Source organism: Mesoplodon mirus, assembly GCF_964341445.2.
Source record: "Mesoplodon mirus genome assembly, chromosome: 12".
Classification (NCBI taxonomy): domain Eukaryota; kingdom Metazoa; phylum Chordata; class Mammalia; order Artiodactyla; family Ziphiidae; genus Mesoplodon; species Mesoplodon mirus.
Window position 1 is genome coordinate 6,426,970 of NC_138988.1, and position 20,700 is coordinate 6,447,669.

The following is a 20,700-nucleotide window of genomic DNA, read 5'->3' on the forward strand; positions in this document are numbered from 1 at the left end:
CGTTCCCTTGTCCCTCTCAGTGAACCCCAGTGGCAGGATATCATTTCTGGGAAACTATGGAGACTTCTAGAGGTCTCTAGTGTCACCAGAGGTATTTCAAGGCTCCTGAAGACCCTCAGATCTTTCCCACACGGCCTCCACCACCATCTGGTTCCCCATGGCCTTGAATGATCCATCAGTGCTCATGGTGGCACTCAGTGCCTTCCAAAGGTGGTCTATGGCAAGTGCATGGGCCTTGGAGCCGGAGACCCCAGGCCTGTTACCATAGCTCTGCAGCTATCCAGTTCTGGGACCTGGGGCAGCCAAATTGACTCCTCTGAGCCCGTTTGCTCATTGGTAGAATGTGACCACCAAGCCAACCCACACAGGGAACGAGGGCAAGGTGCTACCTATGGGGGAGCCCGCATGGTTTCCAGCACCAGGTAGGTCTTCAGTGCCTATTCATTCCCTTTCCCATAGCTCCCCACTCTCAGGCAAGCTGGGTGTTTATTCATCGAAGCCCCTGCCCCAGGAAACATCTGCTCTGTGCCAGGACCTGCACTGATGTTGGTGTTACCCAAACCCCTTACTCTGAGAAACTGGGGAGGGCTCACCGCAGCCACACAGCAGGTGAAGTTGCACGATGCGTTATAAGAGTAAACCAGGGCTGGGGCAGGGGGGACTCTGGTTTTCACCATGTTTCCCCAAAGACATTTTTCTGCCTCTGCCTTTGCTCAGGCTGTTCCCCCATCTCAAATGCACTTCCCTGCCTGGCAAAGCCTTCCCATCTCTCAAGGTGCAACTCAAGTCTCCAGTCCTTGGTTAAGTGCTTTGGTATGTGGGCTCTAGGCAGACCTGGCAAACCTCAGTCCTACTCAGCTCCTCCACTTTCCAGGAGGTGTATCTGGTATCATTTTTTGGCACATTATTTATGGTCTCTAAACATTAGTTCTTTTATATTAAAAAATGGGATGAATAACACTTACCTGTTCGGTTTGTTGTGAGGCTCTGATGAGGTAATGCAGGCATGACCCCTGGAACATAGTAGGTGCTCAATAAACTGCTCTGATCTTGCCCTTGGCACTCCCTGAGCACTTGTCCCTGGCACGTTCTGCCCTGGAGTTTCTCGTGGGGGTGGTCCTGACAGTCCAGCTAGCCTGAAGCTCTGAGGGTGGTGCCTGTGTGGCTCCTCTCAGTATCCTTCGCGAAGTGGACCTTATTCAAAAGTGAGAGACAGAGAAGGCCAAGAGTTGGCAACAAAGGCTGACTCTGCTCCCTAGCGGGTCATGAGGTGCCCAGGCCAAGGGCTCATTTGATTTTTCACAGCCTGAGAGGGTGCAGGGGGCTGAGTATGAGACGGGAGGGCAGAGGACTTCTAGGGGCATCTTGAGCCGCCTACATTTCCCCTCTGGGTCACATTTTCTTCACCGTTCTACTAATGGCCAATCCAAGGCCCAGAGAAGTGGGCACACTTGCCCGGGGCCACACTGCAGAGCTCAAACTGGCTGGAGAAGACTGGGGAAGACAGAGCAGCTTCTCCCCATGCACTTGCTCCTGTCCAGAGGAGTGTGGGCACCTCTCCTCTTGACTAGGAAAGGCAGGAACACTCAAGACAAGGGGCTGTTCCACTTTTCTCAATACCCCTAGTCCTGGGGGTCCAGGCAAGGAACACGGTGCATGCTCAGTAAAACCTACCGAATACATGACCCTATTTTCCAGAATTTGAAGTTCTCAGCCAAAAGTGCCAGCTATTTGGTGCCTGATCCCCTCCCTCACCCCAGAGAAAAATATCTTAGGCCTCCCCTCTCCTCTGGTTAATTGCAGCACCTAATAGAGCTAGGCTGCAGAGTCACACTTGGCCAGCAGGGGTTGCTAGACACACTGCAGCCTGCAAGGTTTACTGGGTGAATTAATGCCACAAGTTACCAATTCTGTAAGCTCGAGAGTCTGCAAATCAGATTTCCTGGGAATGAGGGAGACCCACACTTCCATGACGCAGCCTCTTTGTGTCTGGCTGCTGACCACTGCCTAACACAATATACCTTCAGACACAAGGAGGGCACGTGGGTAGGGGACAGGTGACTGAACCGATCCCCGTGGCTCTGTGAAGTTATAAGGTAGTCAGGGACCCTCTGGGGAGTCACAGGGATTTTCTGAATTCTGGATCTTTGTAGCATGCTTTCCCTGTGAGCAGATGTTACCACCTCACAGATGGCAAGAGGCCAAGACAGGTTCAGGTGGACGTGGATTTTAAGCAAAAGAGCCAACCAGATAGGAATGAGCAGACCCTGTGTGTAGACGACCTTGCTGTGCCATGTGCCAGCAGGACAAAGCACACTCCATGGTCCTGAGCCACTGTTTGGAAATCTCAGACACGGATTTAGAGATTTTTGTCTAAGTTCTGAGCAACAACACACTTTGAGAGCTTAGGCACAATTCTTTCAGGATAATGATAACCAGTGTGAATACAAAGCTTTACCATTCACACCCAGAGTTCATAGGATCTCACAGTCATCCCAAGTTTGAAGCAGGAGGTATTCTCCCCATTTTAGAGATGAGAAAACTGAGGCTGCCAAAGGTGGATCCCAGAGCCCAAAGCAGAGCTCCATGCTCCAAATCCTTGTCTCCTTCCACCCCCTGTTGCCTGCCTCAGACACGCAGGGCTGCCCCCTAGGACAGGTGCATGAGCTTTGTGGCAACCATTGCTGCCATCATGGGGTGGCTCTCGCCTTCTCTGGGTCTTGCAGCCTGAGGGGGAGTAAGGCATAGTGATAAGGGGTCTGGGCTTTGGGTTCAGACAGAGCTGACTTCTCTTTCTGGTTCAGCTATTTACTAGCTGTGAGGCTCTGGCAAATGGCTTGACTTCTCTGCGCTTCAATTTCCCCTGTCTGTAAAGCAGGGGAAGTAATAGACAAATAAAGTGGGGTTGTGGTAGGATTAAAGAGAGAAATTTGTAAAGCACTTAGCACACAGTAGACATTCAGTGCATGGGGATCACATGAAAGGCAGTGTGTGCTCCTGAAACAGCCCTGGGTGTTTCTAACTTGTAATCCCCAGTTGAAACAGCAACCTCCAAATGCCAAGATGGTTTGGCAGGAATATCACAGAAGTAATAAAACAGGAAGAACCACCCGATGAATACCACTCTGCCAGGAACAGCCACAGAGAGTTTGTTCACTTCTTTAATTTTTAAAAATGAGTAAGCTGACAATCGTGTACCCTTTGAATACCCAATAAAAACGTTCATTATGCAAAACAGTACAACCTTTTTCATTTTTTAATAATACTGTAAATATTTCAGAAAGGATGTATTGTTTCTAATGAATATCAAAAAAGTCACTGCAATGACGTTTCACCTGCCCCCGCATTTCCCTCCCCGCCCCCCAAAGTTACCCAAATACTAGTAGGAAATTACAAAAAGCAAAGAACAAAAACCCTCCCTCCGCCCTGCACCATGAGTCGCGTGAAGTAAGTGAAGTGTTAAGTGCCACAAGTACACTGCGGCATGTCCCCAGCTAGGCCGTGGGGCTGGGCACTGGTGACAGTGGTTGGTGGAGAACCGGTAGCAGCAGCAGTGGGGAGACCCCCTCCCCGACCTGTTGGGAGAAGAGCAGACGAGGATGGACACAGGTGGGGGCTCAGCCGGAGCCCCGGTCTTCCTGCATCCGTTTCCTGAGTCCACCGGAGCAGACAGCTCATCCCGACTTGCCTGGGGGGTGCTTGGCATCCCTCTTAGCAAATGCGGGCTTCAGATGGGGGCTGGCCGGGGCAGAGAAGCTGGGCATTTGGGCCAATGAAACACGCAGGTTTATTACAGGAAACTAAATCCTCTGTTTGGAGAAAACTCGCATTTCCACTGAATAAGATAGAGAACATAAAGGAAAAGGATAAAGAATGCACCTTCCCTGTCCCCAAATAACTCAGGATCCAAGGCAGAGGCTTGACGTCAAATCCAATTAAAGAAGAGAGGGGTCAGCCAGGGAGGCCTGGAGCAGCACCAGCCACCTCCCCAGACCCCAGGGCTGTACCGAGGGAGGGGTGGGAGCCCTCATCTCCCCATCAGTGAGGCTGAGGCTTCTCAGCTCCCTGGCCAGGGAGGCAGGTGGGTTGGCTCCTGGGGAAAAGGTAGGGAAGAAGCCTTGTGAAAATTCCAGGTTTCTGCTGGTGACAGGAAGGGATGGGGAGGGATTGGAGGTCACAGGATGACAGGAGAGGGAGGAAGGCCGGGGCGACAGCGAGAGGGAGAAAACGAGGCAGGGGCACAAAGAAGGGGCTGGAGGAGGAAACCAGGCTCCAGGCCCAACCAGAGCGCCCTCCCTGGAGGCTGCTGGAAGGTCCTACAATGCAGATCCCGGCGGAGGCAGTGGCAGGACAGACAGCCGCAAGCAGAATAGAGGCCGCTGCCTGGGCCCGAGAACCAGCGCGCAGGCAATTCCAGCCAGCCCTGCTGAGGAGGACAGAGAGGCAGAGTGGAGGGCGTGAGCAGACAGCCAGGAGGAGCTCTGCCACAGGGCCGGGGACCCGGCTGGTCTGGAGGATGGGCATGCTCACGGATGAAATCAAACCACATAGTTTCCATGATAAACTTGATTTTAAATAAGGGAGTGAGGGGCGAGGGACTGCCCACCCGCAAGTCTTCAGAAGAACCCAAGATCAACAGCAGGTCTGCAAGCCAAGGAGGCAGGCAGAGCATCCCCAAGAGATGAAGCCAGGTGGGCAGAACCTCAGAGGTCACCTGATCCAGCCCTCCCCACCGGGGACACGCAGAAGCTGAGGCCCGAGAGGGGAGGGAAGTGCCCCAGATCACTCCATGGGACCAGGGAAGAGGAGGGTCTGCCACCCAGGAGTCCTGAGTCTGCTGGGACTTCTTCTTCTCTGACACAGCCTTGCTGTCTGCAAACCCACCTCTAGGAAGCTGGGGATGGGAAAGGGAGGGGCTGAAGGGGAAGCATGGCAGCGCGGAGGAACGGCAGCTGCGCGGTCAGGGACAAAGGTGGGACACGAACGGGTCGGTTCAAAGGCTGACGTAAGGGGACAGGCATTGCTCCCGCCCACCTGCCCCACAGCCCGAGTATAAAAGTCTGACCCTATGATACAACTTCCTAACCCCTAGAAAATGCTGGTTAAAACTGTCCTAGCACAAGAGGATGATACTAGTCCCTGTACAGGATTATCTCTGCGTATCGTTACTCACATGGCAACTGGGGGGCGAGGAGGGGATGTGACTTGAAACCAGAGTGGGTGCGGCCACCTTAAAATTAACTTGTTAATAAATCCTGTGCAAAACGAGCAAGCCTCTACCATTAGAAGTACGTGGTTCAGGTATTCATTTGTACACAGGGCGGGGACGGCGGGGACGAGGAGCAGGAGAGGCATCAAGGTGGCAGGGGCGGTCAGAAGTGCGTCTCCTTCTCTGTGATAGCTGCAATGGTCCCATCACCCTTGAGTTTGGCGTCACAGTCATTAACCATCACCGTCCGTGGGCCTGCCCCAAGCTTGCCCCGCATGTTCAGATCGGCGCTGGGGGTCGTCAACTTCTGGAATTTCTACATGGTTGGAGAGGAAAAGAGCTGTCTGAGAGTGGCTGCCAGGGTCCTGGGCCTGCCTTGGCGCCTCCCAATGGCACGGTGGACACCTCGGGGCAGTGGAGCCACCAGCCCCAGCCCTGCCACTCAGAGCTCTATCCTGGACGATGCGTGGACCTCCGGGTCTCCGTTTCCCGCCCCCACCCCCGGTCATGGGGACACCAGGGTACCCACTGCTATCACTGGATGAGGAGTAAGGAGACAGTGAGCGGAAGTGCCCACCCTGTACCTGGCCCGCTGCAGGTGGCCAGGACGTGAGAGCTGTACCCAGGGCTGCCTGCTGCATCCCTCCTCCCGTGGAGACAGAGAAGCTGGGGTGTGAGCCGCTGCTCAGCCTCACTACATGTGGGGCACGTCACCTAACATCTCTGAGCTGTGTTTTCCCATCTGTGAAGTGGGATAGGAGTACCTGCCCGAAGGGCTGCTGTGAGGATGAGCTACGGCACCTCCAGAGCCGCTCATATAATGATCGCTGGATAAACGGGTACGTTTCCCACAAAAGGCTGTCATCACACTCCCCCATCCAGGGGAACAGGCGGTGTGTGTCTGAAGACGGAAACGTTATCCCTAAGGCCACAGCCTCACGCCGCCTGGCAGAGTGGCCGGCTCTGGGCTGGGCGCAGACAGGGTGGCCATCGTCTACTCTACCGATGAGGGAGTGGAGGCCACGGGCAGACCCTGGACACACGCTCCTGCCCCCTGGGCCCGGCCTCGGGTCCCACACCTCAGCCTCATGTGCACCTCCAGAAGACATCAGGCCAGGATTTGGGAGGCCTTTCCCGGGCATAAACCTTCTCCCCAGGAAGGCTGGGAAGACTTTGGGGTGGCTGGTTTCTTATGATCAAGGTTCTGTTTTCTCTTTCAGAGCCTGCCGTGCCTGAGAGAGGCAGGACCTATCCTGCCCGGGGGGGATTAACAGGCGGATCCTGTACCCCCGCCCACCCCTCGGCAATGCCGAGCACCTCCTGGGTGCCAGGCACGGTGCTAGGCTCTTGACACAGGACAGGCGCTGGGAGCACGGGCTCTGGAACCAGACACCTGGGCTTGACTCCCAGTCCCACCACTTAACTGGGGCAAGAACTTAACCCTCTGTGCCTCGTTCCCTCATCTGTCAAAGGGGGTCACAGTGGCACATGCCTCTAGCGTTGTCATGAGGCGGCCTCAGATTTGTTGACCCATCCACAGCTCTTAGTACAGACTACCCACCCTCACAGCAATTCTCTGACCCCATTTTTCCTTCCAGATCCTTCCCATCAGTGGGCAGAACCTTCTGGAAATGGACGGAGGTGAACTAACTGGCAGGGGCCTGCCATGGCCAAGGTGTTAGGGCTCCAGGGCTGCTCTCCTCTGGACACATCTGGTCCCAAACCAGAATCAACAACTGCCCTTGACCTACATTCCCTGCAGGAGCGGAGGACCCTGACTTGCTCCGAGGGCACGAGCAGGCTGGAGAAAGGGACCTTCCCTCTCAGCCTGACCCTCCTGGCTGGATGTTGGCTTTTCTGGAGCTCAGGCCCCTGGGTGGGCAGGAGAGCTGGCTCTTGCCTGTGTGTGTCTGCACACAGGCCGCATGCTTGTGAGACGCAGGTCAGCCCCGAGAGCCCTGGGGTGCTGCGTTGGGGCAGGAACGAGGCGGGGGCAGGGGGCACAGGGTACCTGCTCCATCACTCAGAGGCTGTGTGCCCTTGGGTAACTTGCTTCACTTCTCTGTGCTCAGCTTCCTCACCTGTGACATGGGGACAGGAAGCTCCTCCACCTCACAGGACTGCTGTGAGGATTCAGTGGCCTAGTGCTTGTAGATGGCTTAGAGCAGCGTCTGGCACACAGCAGACAGTTTGCAAAATGGGCGAGAAGCTGACTCAGACCTTCTGATCTGCCAGCGGGTGGGAAAGGAGAGTGAAGAGAGAGTGGGTGTGGGGGATATGACGCGTTGGGGTCCAAATTCACTCTGCTACCAAGAGACCACATACTGCAGGATTCCACTGGCAGGAAACACCCATAAGAGGCACACACACAGAGACAGATTTGTGCGTGTCTGGGCTTGGGAACAGGGCTTACTGGGAATGGGCACCAGGGATCTTAAAAAATAATAATAATAAAAATAAATAAATAAATACAAATATTTGCAAACTGATTTATGGTGATGACTGCACTACACAGAAAGTTACTAAAAAACCCCCCACTGAACTGTATACCTGAAATGGCTGAATTTTATGATATGATATAGAAAACATACCTCAATAAAATTGTTAAAAATTTTTGGTTTGCTAATTTTTGGCTGTGTGATCCTAGGCAAATGACTTAATTTCTCTGAGGACTAGAGGAGATGCAGCACAGAGAGAGCTTGGCACAGCGACGACACAGGATAGATGTTTCACAAATGTTAGACACTCTCCCTGTGCCCTGGGAATGGGGTCCTTAATGAACAGAATCAACAGAGCAGTAAGAGATAACACTTGGTCTCTCTCTCTCTCCCAGGGCCTGGTCTAAGCGCTTTCCCTCTGCATACTCACTGAGTCCTCAAACAACCTCTGTAAGTGAGGGACTGCTGTTGACCCATTCTACAGATGAGGAAACTGAGGCTGAGCTCAGGGAAAACATCTCAACCCCGAGGCTTCAGCACAGCAGTACTGACGAATACCCACTGGGGAGGAGCTGGCCAGGCTTCCCTGGGAGACACGTAGGGGCACGTTCTCATCACACCCATTGCCCAGATGAGGAAGCGGGGACCCAGACATGCCCATGGCTGTACCCACACTCACCAGCCCTCCTAGCACTGCCAGCCCCGTCCTGAGCCACACCCCCCACCTCTGAGCCGCCCTTGCTGACCCCTTCTCCCAGGCTGCTCACCTCCAGCAGCGTCCCCTCCGTCTTCCACACCTTGATGAAGACCCAGAGTGGGATGCAGAGCATGGAGGACAGGGCCATGAGCCAGCCAATGCCATAGCCCCAGGTGGGGTAGGTGTAGATGTTGTTGTACTTCAGGGGCTTGTACTTGACCAGGAAGAAGATGAAGATGCCCTGCGGGGAGACATGGAAAGGTCCCTGGGGCGGCCCTCAGCCTGTGTGCGGGCAGCCAGCAGGGGAGACAGTCAACCCTGTGTGGCGGCCTTGGAGAGGTGACGCCCTGCTGGGTCCACAGCGAGAAACACGGGGAACTGACCCCCACAGATCCCAGGAGACCCTCCCCGAGCCCCAGGAGCCTCATTCCCAGCCTCTGCCCAGTCAGGAATTATTACTTTTTCCTAGCTACTTCTCAGGGCTGGTTTCAAAGCTGCCTTTCAGAACTAAGATGGTTTGTGAAGATGCTCTGAGATACTTCCAGTGCCAAGAGCTGGGTGAAGAGCAGGGGGTTTTGTTTTTTTAATTAAACATCCTCTCACAAAGGCCTCTCCCGGTCTGATGTGAGGGGCAGAGCGTGAGCCCCGCTTTACCCTCACACTGTTGCTTCCCTGTGAACAGCAGAGCCAAGTGCCTTTCCTGGGACCCTCGGCCCTCGCAGAGGCAGGTCCCAGCCGCCTTCTATACATATGCAGGCATAGAACCTGAGGTCCCAAGAAGGGAGGTGATTTGCTCACAATCACACAGCAAGATGGTTGCAGGACTGGGGTCCTAGTGAGGCCCCCTGGCCAAGCCCAGAGACTGTCCCCACAATGCTGGCTTTGAAAGGTGTCAGGTGCCTCGGACTTTCTGAGGGCACAGAAGGTCCCCAGGGGGACATCACCTTCTCAGTCTCGGCCTCAGCCAGGTCTGGGCTCTGGGGTGCAGAAGTACATGGGTGGGTGGGTGGGTGGGCTGCAGGCGGCTCCTGGCAGGGCTCTTACCGCACAGATCCCGGGGGTCACGACTTTCCAGCACCATTGGATGAGTGACAACGGCCGGTAGCCAATCATGTCTTCGATGTTATCATAGAAGCGGTTGCTTCCTGTCCAGAATAAAGAAGACGGGCACACACACCCCAGAAGATTTCTGTACAAGACTCAGAGGGAAGGCTATGAGTGTCTGGTTTCCCCAGCCCAAGACAAATTGTGGCAGGAACCCTATTTACCGCTTAAAAACTACCAAGGTGTTACATATGTGAGGTGTCAGGATAAACTGCAGTAGAAGGGACTCTGGTTCAATATTGGGAAGACCCCTTCTGACCTTGGGCAGTGAGGTCCAGGAAACGGGCAGGAGTTTCTGGGGGAAAGGAGGAAGGTGGTCCCTTCGAGGCGGGGCCAAGGGCTGGCTGACCTGCACGGGGGCGGGGGTCAGGGCTCTGAAGGTGAGGGCCAGACGGGTGGCCTGTGGGGTGTCTATTCCCGAACCACACTTGGGAGTGTGCATCATCATTCAGACCAGCAACCCTCACGCACTCATACGGTTTGGGGAACCAGAAGGCACGTGCTGACTTAGGGCCAGGCACTGGGCTGGCTGCTTTGCCTGCACTACCTCCTGCTCGGGGACATGGTGATTGTTTATAGTACTCCATTTTGCAGATGGGAAAACTGAGCATCAGGGGCAGAAGGACAGAATCAAGGTCACAGTGTCTGAGCCTGGAACCCCTCCCTCTGCTGCAGGGATATAAAAGCAGGAGGGTCTCCCGACAAGTGGGAAAGGACAAGAAGTCCCTGAGGGGAGGACGAAGAGGTTGATGCAGATGGAGACCAGCCACAGGGAACCCAGGCCCAGCCGCGTCCCGGGTGGTGCCCATGTGCTGGGCACCATGGTGGCCTCTGGGGTGTGGAAGGGCTCAGCCTCTACTCACCGTATACCCAGCCGATGCAGATGCATTCAAAGATGGCCACAAAGAGAAGGCACATCCCACTGGCGGCGTAGGAGTCAAAGAGCTGGAAGATGTACATGCCACCCTGGGAAGTGAGAGGACAGAAATATGGACAGAGTGACAGACACACTGGACAGCAGGGTCAGCCAGCTGGCCCTGGGAAGGGCTCTCTGCCCTGCGGCTACTACCAGTCGGGACTCACTTCCACCAGGACAGACTGGTCTCCCCAGGGTCCTGGAACACTGCGCCCACCACACCTGGGCGCCCCCTAAGACCACCCTCTGGGGGTTGCTGGGATTGCGTTGGTTTGTCTTGTCCCTGCTCCTCAAACGTCAGAGACAACACAGAAGACCAGAGACTGGAGGTTGGGAAGGCTCAGCACCTCTCTCCAGGAGGCTGTGACAGCCTCCCCACTGGCCTCCCTGCCTCCAGCCTCCCTCTCCTACCCTTCCACACACCAGCTTTCACAGGGACCTTTCCAACTTGCAAATCCAACCATGTCACCCTACAGTTTACAATTACCCCTTGGCTTCCTTCAGCCTGCCAGCCAGGGCTGCCCTCCTCACTGGGCCTCAGCTCCCCCTCCCACAGTCCCCCTCAACATGCTCCCTCCTGGACACACCAAGGGACTGTCTCACTTCTGTGCCTTTGCACATGCTATTCCCTTTCACTGGGTAAGTTCCTTCAAAGCTCATCTCAAATGTCACCTCCTCCAAGCAGCCCTCCCTGACAGCCTCGTTCTGTCTTTGGGCCTCCATAGCACATTTTAAGGATTCATAGTTTAAAAAGAAAAAGTGTTCTGCCATCAGCTACTCTGTTAGCTCTGAGCTCCTGCTGGGAAGGCTCCCGCACTGGTCCTCTGTGTGTCTCCCACCCTCAGTGCAGGGCCCGGCTTGCAGTATGTCCCCATAAGTGCAAATTGAATCATATGGAGTGAGTGCCCCATTGGGGAGGGACTCTGAATGGCTTGTCCGCAGCTGTGTCCCTGTTTCTGGCCAAAGACTCGGCACACAGTAGGTGCGCAATCGTTGTGGGATGCAGGAACAAAGTGGGCCAGCTCTGTGATATACAAATCTCTGAAGATTAACTTCAGTGGAAGGCCAGGGAGGTGCAAGCTTGGCCGGCCAAGGTGATCTGGGAGGATCTCTGGAAGGCAGGGGAGGCGTCTGGGTGGGTAGAGGAGGGGAGGCCAGATGCAGGGGTGGGAAGGGTTGGGATCCGTAAAGAAAATCCTACAACACAATGAGAGTCCTCAGCGGGACAATCAAAAGCAGCAGAAATAAAAGTACAAAAGGGAGGGAGGGTCGGGTTGGGGGAGGTGTTCCAAATGCCAGGAAAGGACGGGGGTTAAGAGGCCAGGATGAAGCCTGGACAGCCTCCTTATGTGTCTGCCACGGGGACCTCTTGGGACTAAGCTTCTTCTCTGTGTTCCCCGAGCCCCCGGGCCTCCTTGTGTCATGTGAAAGACCACACACCCTGGGACTATTTGTTTCCTCATTCATCTCTTCAACTAGATCAGGGACAACATCTCAGTGCTGAGTCCAAGTGGTCCTAGTGTGTGACAGCAGGGAGTGGTGGGGACTGTGGCTAACGGGAGAGCATAACTCCAGTCGATTGCTGCTGGGGGACAAAGGCCTGGGCAGCTAGGTCTGAAGATTTTCTGGAAGATGCCAAAAACCCAAATTTTCTTGAGAAATCTTTCTCTTTAATTTTGGTAACCTCTTTGTCTTCTTAAAAAATCACAGTGAGGGGGAAACAACATGGATCACTGGGCCGTATCTGGTCTGGGGCCTCCTGTCTGTGACAGGTATGGCAGGCGTTCGGGTCTCTGAGAGTAAGGAGCTTTCTGAGTTAAACCCAGGACTGCCCTCCTAATTGCTCTCCCGAGGGTCTCCTTCCACAAACATCATACATTAAAAAAACCCAGAAGGAAGCCTTAACGCAGGGCTCTCCAAGTGCCAGCTCTGTTGTCACTGGTCCCAGGTCTCAGTCTAGCTGTTCCTGGCACAGTGTGATCACAGGGCAGGCGCTACAGTTATCCTCAGTGCTCATGCGGGGGAACCCGAGGCCCGGGCCAGTGACAATATGCACCACAGGTCACGCAACTGCCCAGCCGTGGGGCTGAGGACTGAGCCCAAGTGTCCGGCTGCAGAGCCCGTGCCCTTCACCACCCACCACACTGCCTCAGTGGAAGATCAGATATTTGCGGACTAGCTTTTCCCTAGAGCAGAGCTTTAAATGTGTTTAAATGAGGGAGAAGATCCTGCCAGCAATTACTGAGGCCGACAGGGCCCATTTGGCAGTTTGAACTTCCCGGTGTGATCACTCAAGGACACGCTGGTCCTGGGCAGATGCAGAGCTGGCTCCCTGATGGGCTGGGGCCCCAGGTGCCCCGGGGCAGACCCGAGGCCTGGAGGAGGGTGGGCTGGAAGGCTCTGTGAGCAGGGCACCCAGGGCCGGTGTCCAGAGGGCCCTCCACCTGCCTGCTGCAAGCCGGGGACACCCGCCAATGCCTGCTCTTCTTGTAGCACCACCAGCCTTTTTAAGGCATCAGGTTAACCCCCCAATTTGTGCGTGACAAAAGACTCTACTTTGCATAATTAATCAGTACTTAATGGGGCCCTACTCACTGCCTCCCTGGTTCTCCGTGTGGGGAGAGCTGCACCATTCATTTGCTCAAACGCTGATTATCACTCCCATTAATGTGACAATGACTAGGAGCAGTAATAACGCCAGCCACCGTGCCCCAGAGCCCACCCCATGCCAGGTCCCAAGGGTGCAGAGCAGGTCAAGGCCACCTCCTGTTCTTGAGGACCTCGGGGCCTGGTGGGGGCAGCAGGTGAACAGACAGGTCATTGTCATGGCCAGAGGGAGGCTGAGCTGAGCTTAGAATGAAGTCCTGAGTGGGAAGGAAAGCAGAGGAGGCTTCCAGGAGGAGGTGGCATTTGAACTGAGAAGCGGAGGATGACGATCAACAGCCCGACTTCAGTACCATATCAGCTGCTGTGACAGATTCTGAATTCCCTCATTTCTTTCCATGTTTCTCACAAAACCTCTTCTTGTCTCTAGACAACAGTTTTTAGGCTTTTTGGTGGGGGGTGGTTTGGCTTTTAAAATTAATTAATTTTCTGAGTGTGGATAAAAAGATATCTAATCTCACCTTCCCAAGGTACTTAAGAAAGTATTTATTAGACAGGATGGCTGCAGGAGGGAAGAGAATCATGGCTTTATGAGACAGTCTTAATTTAGGGTCATGATGAGCCCCTCCTGACCCCAGGCAGAGACAAGAAGAGGGTACACATGAAGGGCTGGAACGGGTACACACAGTGCCTGAAGGTGCCAATTCCTCATGCCTATTCTCAGTGATGCCCCAGAAAAGCCTAGTAACTAGTTGAGGGTTCCATAGCTGACACTGTCCCCTTCACCCAGAGGTTACTAAAAGGGGTGGCCCCGGCATCCAGATGTTCACGATGACCAGGTAAACCCAGCCTTTCCCTATGGGAGTTTTATTCCCTCTGGCGGTGAACTGGACACCTTGAGCTGAGCACTTACACATGCAGGACACTGTGCTAAGGGCTTAATGAAAACTTCCATGGAGTCTCACAACAACCCATTACAAACATAAGAACACGGAGTCCCCGAGAAGTGCTGGACCTGGAGCCAGGGTCACACAGCTAGTCAATGTCAGATCCACTAAACCAAAGCCCAGGCGCTTAACCCTTGTGCTACCCTGTTCACATCACTTAACCTGTATCCTTATCACTCACCTCTGTTAACATCACGAGGCCCAGAAAATAGGAGGTGACCGACAGGGCCAGGATGAGCAGCTCCCGCCGATAGCCCCTCCGGAAGACCTTGGGGTACATGTCCACCACAGCGGTCACCAGGCTTTCCACACACACAAACTGGACAGGGTAGAAATGATGGTGTGAAACCCAAGAGAAAGGCCGTTCTTACTGGCCCTGCCTCCAGGCAAGCACAGCAGCCTTAAACCCTGGGCTTCCTTTCCACTGGGTCTCACTTTTATTCCCACACTTACCCTGATGGAGGACCCAAGAATAAAAACAATAACCCCGGCGTTTACAGAACTCCGGCAGGCCCATTTAACACATGAGGACCCTGAGGCTCAGAGAGGGAAAGCGACCTGCCTAAAGTCTCTCAGCAAGGAAGCGGCAGGGTCAGGACTGGAAATGAGGTCTCCTGACTCTAGAATTCCTTCTCCCCCAAAGCTGCCTACCACGTGCCTATGTGTGGGGCCCTGTTCTGGGGTCAACGACTTAAATGAGACGCAGCCTCTGCCTGGGAGGCAAGATGGGAGTCCCTGTAACCGTCCTGAGAGCTGAGGGCTCTGCTGCTGGCAGGCTCTGGTCTGTGGGTGGGACTTGACTTGCTTTGTCCTCCAGGCCTGTGACATTTCCCCTGCCCTTTGCTTCTGGTGGGCAAGTGACCCTCTGCTTGGGGGAGGGCAGTCAGGTGAGCTAACACCCAGCTCTTGCGTTTGGGCTGGGCAGGCTTCAACGGCAGAGCCTGAGCCACTAGGCATCTGTGTCCCGCCATGCTGAGACAGGGCTGGGTATGGGATAAGTTACACTCCTACTCACCCATCAACACCCAGCCCAAATATCCCAGCACACCCCTACCCCCCTGCCCGGGTTCTCCCAGCACTGTGGGCAGACCTCCTGCGTGAGCCTTTTCCTGACTGCTCCTCCTTGCCTCCTCCTTGGGCAGAAGAGATTTCCCCTCTCTTCCATGCCTAGTCCACATCCCTCATCTCGTGGGGCCCATGATTGCTCTTGATCTGTCTCCTAGCAAGAAGGTGAGACCCTGGAGGGCAGAGGCCACATCGTTTTCATCTATTTCCAGTGGCACAGAGGAGATGCTCAGAAAATGTTTAATAAATGAATAATAACAACAGTGGCAAACACATGGTGCTTGTCGTGTGCCAGGCTCAGTCCTAAGCAGTTAACAGATATTAATTTATTTAATCTCTAGGCGTTAGGTCCTATTATTACCTCTTTTGTAAATGAAGACACGGAAGCATAGGGGTGTAAGCAACTTTCCCTGAGATCAGAGGTATAATATATTAGGGCCAGAATTTGAACCAGGCAATCTTGTCCCAGAGGCTGGCTGTCACCTCTGCGGGGCACTCCCCCCACTTCCCTGGAGCCATTCTTTGGCTCCAAATCCTTTCTGGTTCATGTCCACCTCCTTAGGGTACGGATTTCTATCCTTATTGTGCAAAGGGACTGTAGCACAGAGAGGTGAGGTGACTAGCCCAGAGTCACACAGCTGGCCAGAGTCGTGCAGCTGGGACTCAACCCCAGCCCTGTCTGGCTTCAACACCTGGACTCCTAGCCTCCAGGCTGCCCTGGCTCTGCAGCAAGGCTGGCTGTACTCATTCTTTCTCCAGGGTCCCCAGGGAAGGAAGGAGATTCCAGGGAGCCTGTTGATCCAGCACCTAAACTGAAGTGACATCAGAGCAGGTGGGCTAAGAAGCACACAGACCTGGGTGCATGTCCCAGCAAGTCACTCAGCATTTCTGGGCCTCAGTTTCTTCCTCTGCAAAATGAGGATAACAAAAGGGGACCCCCAGCCCATGTCGTTATCATGACTGAGAACTGAGGACACAGCCCAGGCACAAAGCCCGTGCCATTTACACCTGGGGGTGAGCAGAGCAGCCATCCAGGCCAGACCTCTGGGCCCCCCATTCCCCTTTGCCAACCAAGTGTCTCTGTCCTAATGCTGGCCTGGCTCAGCCCAGGGACTCACAGAGCCGAGGCCCAGACCCCACACCCCGTGCAGAGGCAGGCCTGTCACTGTCACACAAGCTGCCAATCCTTCCTGAGGCCTTTGCCCGCAACAATGGATGGGATGATTATCAGCAAAAACACCCGGTGCTTCCGCAGCTCGGCTTAGCAGTTTCTGAGAAACCATCCAGGGGAAGAAATAGGACTTGGCTGAATAGACAGACACACCAGCCACCAGGCTTGTGTGCTAAGTGACTCGCACAAGGTCACAGGTAGGGGGGTGGGCAGCACCTCGCCAAGGGACCCCTGTCTGAGAGCGGAGCACCAGGCTTTGGCTGGAAAATCTTCTCTGGGGCTCTTAGGAAACCCAGCCACGATGGAGCAGCAGGGTAAGGGGCAGATTCTGGGACAGAAGAGAGACTGGAGGCCACAGGTTTCTGGCAGGAAAACCAAGGAGAGGATTGGAGGAGGGTGGGAGGGCGGGCTGGGTGGGTTTTACAGTGTGAGAAGGTGTAAGTGCACGTGTTCGTGTGGAGAGAAAGGAAAACGTGCACAGATAAATTGCTAGTTCTAACTCTACAGCCTTCACGGAGGAAGGCGAGCTGCCAAGTGGAGGGTGGGTCGGGAGAAGCCCATAGTGAGAAGAGAGGCAGGCAGGTGGAATGTCGGGGCAGCGGTAGCTGGTGGTGGTACCGAGGACCCATGTGGCCGCCAGCGGCATGACACGGGGCCCCAATCCAGAGATAAAGGAAGGAAGAAGAAGATGCTCTTCCGCATCTCCGTGTCCTCCAGGGTCTGGGTGGTTCTGACGACAAGGACCAGGACGTGGTGTGTAGGTCTCAGAGCTGTTCTGGAGAGCAACATACCTGGCTCCCTGCCCCTTCCCGCCTGGACTCCCCTCTTACCTGGCTGTCCAGGCCCAGGAAGATGAGCATCATGAAGAACAAGGTGGCCCACAGTGGGGAGAGGGGAATCATGGTGACGGCCTTGGGGTAAGCGATAAAGGCCAGGCCGGGCCCTGGAGAGGAAGGAGAGAGAAAGGTGCTGAGTGGAGTCCAATGCCGCATTCAATGGCTATTTTAATCCAACCTGTATTGAGTGCTTCCTCTGTGCCAGGTGCTGTGCCTAATTCTCACTCAAATCACATAAATCTCCCAGCCACCCCATGCTACTGGTACTATTATCATGCCCATTGTACAGATGAGCAGGCTGAGGCAGAGAGAGGGAAGCAAGCGTCTGGAAGGGTCAGATTCAAGCCCAGGTTGGTCTGAGACCCAGACCTTCCTCTGCACAGACCTGTCTCTACTCCTCCTACTGGGGTAGGTGGGGCTAGGAGGGGGACATTCTTATTAAAATGCAGGCTCTCAGGCCCACCCCAGGGATTCTAATTCAGTCGGTCTAGGGTGAGGCAAGGACCAGGCACCCAATGATTCCTATGTAAGTATTTAGAAGTCCAGGCTTGGACAAATGCTGGTCCCCCCAGGCCACCTCTTCCTTTGGGCGTCTCCTCTCATTTCCCAGATCCACACTCACTTCTCTTAGCTGCTCCCAGTAGTGGGCTTGTTAGCACATCCTCAGGATAAGCTTTATTAATGTCAAGGGCGAGTCTGTGATGTTCTAGCCCTGAAGCACAGGGGTCAAGGGTTCAGATCCTCATTTTTTACTGTAAGCTCTACCTCTGTCTCCTCAGCTAGAAAATGGGAACAATGTAGCCCTACCTAATAGGGTGGTTTGGGGAATTCAGTGGGACGATACAGAATATGGAAAGCATTTAAAAAGGTAAATGTTCAAAAAACATTCATTCTGATTGTTTTCTACCTTAGAAACAGCCTTGTTAAAGTCTAATTTACCTATAATAAGCATTCATTTTAAGTGTACAGTTCAATGAGTTTTGAAAAGTGGATACACCCAGATACCCACCACTGCAATCAAGATATAGAATACTTCCATCATCCCCCGGGGCCCCTCTGCAGTCTCTCCGCCCTCATTCCCTGTCTTTGCCCTGGTCAACCACTGATATGATATTTTTTCACTTAGATTAGCTTTATCCATCCTACCTGGAATTACCAGGTCAGATGGTAATTTTATGTTTAACTTTCTAAGAAATGCCCAACTGACTTCTGAAGTTAACTGTGCCATTTTACATTCCTACCAGCAATGTTTGAGAGTTCCAGTGGCTCCACATCCTTGTCAACACTTGATTTTATTTATTTATTTATTTATTTATTTATTTATTTATTTATGAATGCATGCATGCAGCGCTGGGTCTTAGTTGTGGCACGCAGGACCTTCATTGCAGCATGTGGGATCTTTTAGTTGCAGCAATGCAGACTTCTTAGTTGCGGCATGTGGACATCTTAGTTGCAGCATATGGGCTTCTTAGTTCTGGCATGCGAACTCTTAGTTGTGGCATGCACATGGGATCTAGTTCCCTGACCAGGGATCAAACCAGGCCCCCTGCATTGGGAATGCAGAGTCTTACCCACTAGACCACCAGGGAAGTCCCTGATGTTGGCTTGCCTTTTCATTTTTTTTAATTGTGTCTTGTGAAAATCAGAAGTTTTAAATTTTCCAATTGTTTGTTGCTAGCATATACACAATACAGTAGATTTTTGTTTATTATCTTTTTATCCTGTGACCTTACTAAATTCACTTAGTAATTTTTTTCTGTAGGTTTCTTAGGCCTTCTCTATGTGGTCAATCATGATGTTTATGAATGAAGACAGGTTTTATTCTTCCTTTCCAATCTTAATCTTTTTAATTTATTTTTCTTGCCTTATCACACTCTCTAGGAATTCCAGTATTATATGGAATAGAAGTGGAGACAGCATACATCTTTGCTTTGTTTCAGATTTTAGGGTAAAGCATTTAATATTTAATAGCTAGGAAATTAACATTGGTACAATACTATTAATTAAGCTACAGACTTCACTCATATTCCATCAGTTTTTTTCCTTATGTCCTTTATTCTGTCCCAGTATCCAATTCAGGATTCCACTTTGCACTTCATGGCTGTCTGTCTTTAGTCTCCTCCATCCTGTGACAGTTCCTCAGCCCTTTCCTGTCTTTCATGACCTTTTGATGAGTACTGGTCATTATTTTGCAGAATGCTCCTCAATGTGAGTTTGTCTGATGTTCATTATTAAACTGAGATTATGCATATTTTTGGCAAGAAAACTATAGAAGTGATACTGTGTCTTTCTCAGTTTATCATATAATGGGACACAGGATGTAAGTAAAACTTAGTACAGGAGATGTATACCTTGATCATTTGGGTAAGTTGGTGAATGCCAGTTTTCTCCACTATAAAGTTACCATGTTTCCCTTTGTAATTGGTAACCATCTTGGGGAGGATACTTTGAGATCATGAAAATATCCTCTTTCAGGTCAAACCTTTACCCATTGATTTTATCATCCATTGGTGGATCTTGCCTGCAACAATTATCCCTATGGTGTTTGCCTAATGGGTTTATATTTTCTTCATTCCTTCTATATTTACTAATTAGAATTTTCCTGTAAGAAAGAGCTGCCCTGTCACACCCACTTATTTATTCAATTTTTATTAATCTCAGGTATGGACTCCTGGGTACTTAGTTTATTCTAGGGGTCATAATCCAATACTATCATTATATATTTTGCTATTCAAATTATCCCTGGTTTGGCCATTGGGAACTTCGTCAGATTGATTCCTGTGTCTTTTTGACATACCTCCAGTATTCTTCTGAGTACTTTCTTATTTTAGGGGCACCATAATATGTTCCAACTTCATCTTGTCCTTCCCCAGCACTCAAATCAATTACTTCTCCAACGGGCTCTGGTTCCTTTCTAAATGGCATTTAGAAACCAAGATCTGACCACTAGGTATGCTCATTGCTACTGGAGTATCACTGTTCACAGACCCTCTCAGCACACAAAGCTAGGAGACATGTATACATATATTTACCCACACAAACACATACGCTATGTGTCTATATCTACCTGTATAAATGTTAAAACCATAAGTCCATACTTATACCTCCAATTCTAATACAGTTCATTCTAGCTTCTTTACTTTCCTTATTTGTAACTTCTTTTTCAGGCAGTGAAAAATCTGCCTCCAATTATCTATATTGACTCGTTTGTTCAATCCTAACATACCCATGTAATAGTTTAGAATTGCTAACCCATTTCCTTTTACCAACAAGGGTTCAGTAATTTTATTTAGCCTTACAGTTTCCAGTCAACATGCTGCTTCCTGAAATTCACTTATGTTAGCTATTTTCTTCCACATTCTCTTAAGTATGGTTGCATTGTTCGTTTGTAATATAGTTAAGTTCGTTGGTCACTATTTGTATTACATTTTGGTTCCACCCACAAAAGGCAACTATTTATTTTGGGTGGTATGTGAAATATTACTGTGACTCTAAGAGTCGGAACTAATAAGGATATATACTCAGGGAAGGGGTGCTTCCCTCTCATCCTTCCTTCTTATTTTTCCCCTTTTTCTATCCCTTTTCTACCCACCCCTTCAGGTAACCATGCTCTCTTTTCTAGTTTCTCCTATTTATTTTTAAATAAATAAACAAGTTTATTATTAATAATTAACATTTAATAATTAATTAAATATTAATTATATTAAAAGATT

General features: G+C 51.9%; 1 protein-coding gene across 1 annotated transcript in view; it reads right to left on the reverse strand.

Annotated features, from left to right (window-relative positions):
* Window positions 1–3,156: 3,156 nt before the first annotated feature.
* Window positions 3,157–20,700, reverse strand: part of SLC6A11 (solute carrier family 6 member 11) — a 122,810-nt gene continuing 105,266 nt past the window's right edge. The window contains exons 9-14 of the mRNA XM_082639682.1: window positions 16,982–17,094; window positions 14,097–14,234; window positions 10,312–10,414; window positions 9,389–9,489; window positions 8,415–8,585; window positions 3,157–5,525 (exon numbers count right to left, since the gene is read on the reverse strand). Of these exons, the coding sequence (XP_082495808.1) occupies window positions 5,373–5,525; window positions 8,415–8,585; window positions 9,389–9,489; window positions 10,312–10,414; window positions 14,097–14,234; window positions 16,982–17,094 (779 nt within the window). The 3' untranslated portion in view covers window positions 3,157–5,372. The remainder of the gene's footprint in view (window positions 5,526–8,414; window positions 8,586–9,388; window positions 9,490–10,311; window positions 10,415–14,096; window positions 14,235–16,981; window positions 17,095–20,700) is intronic.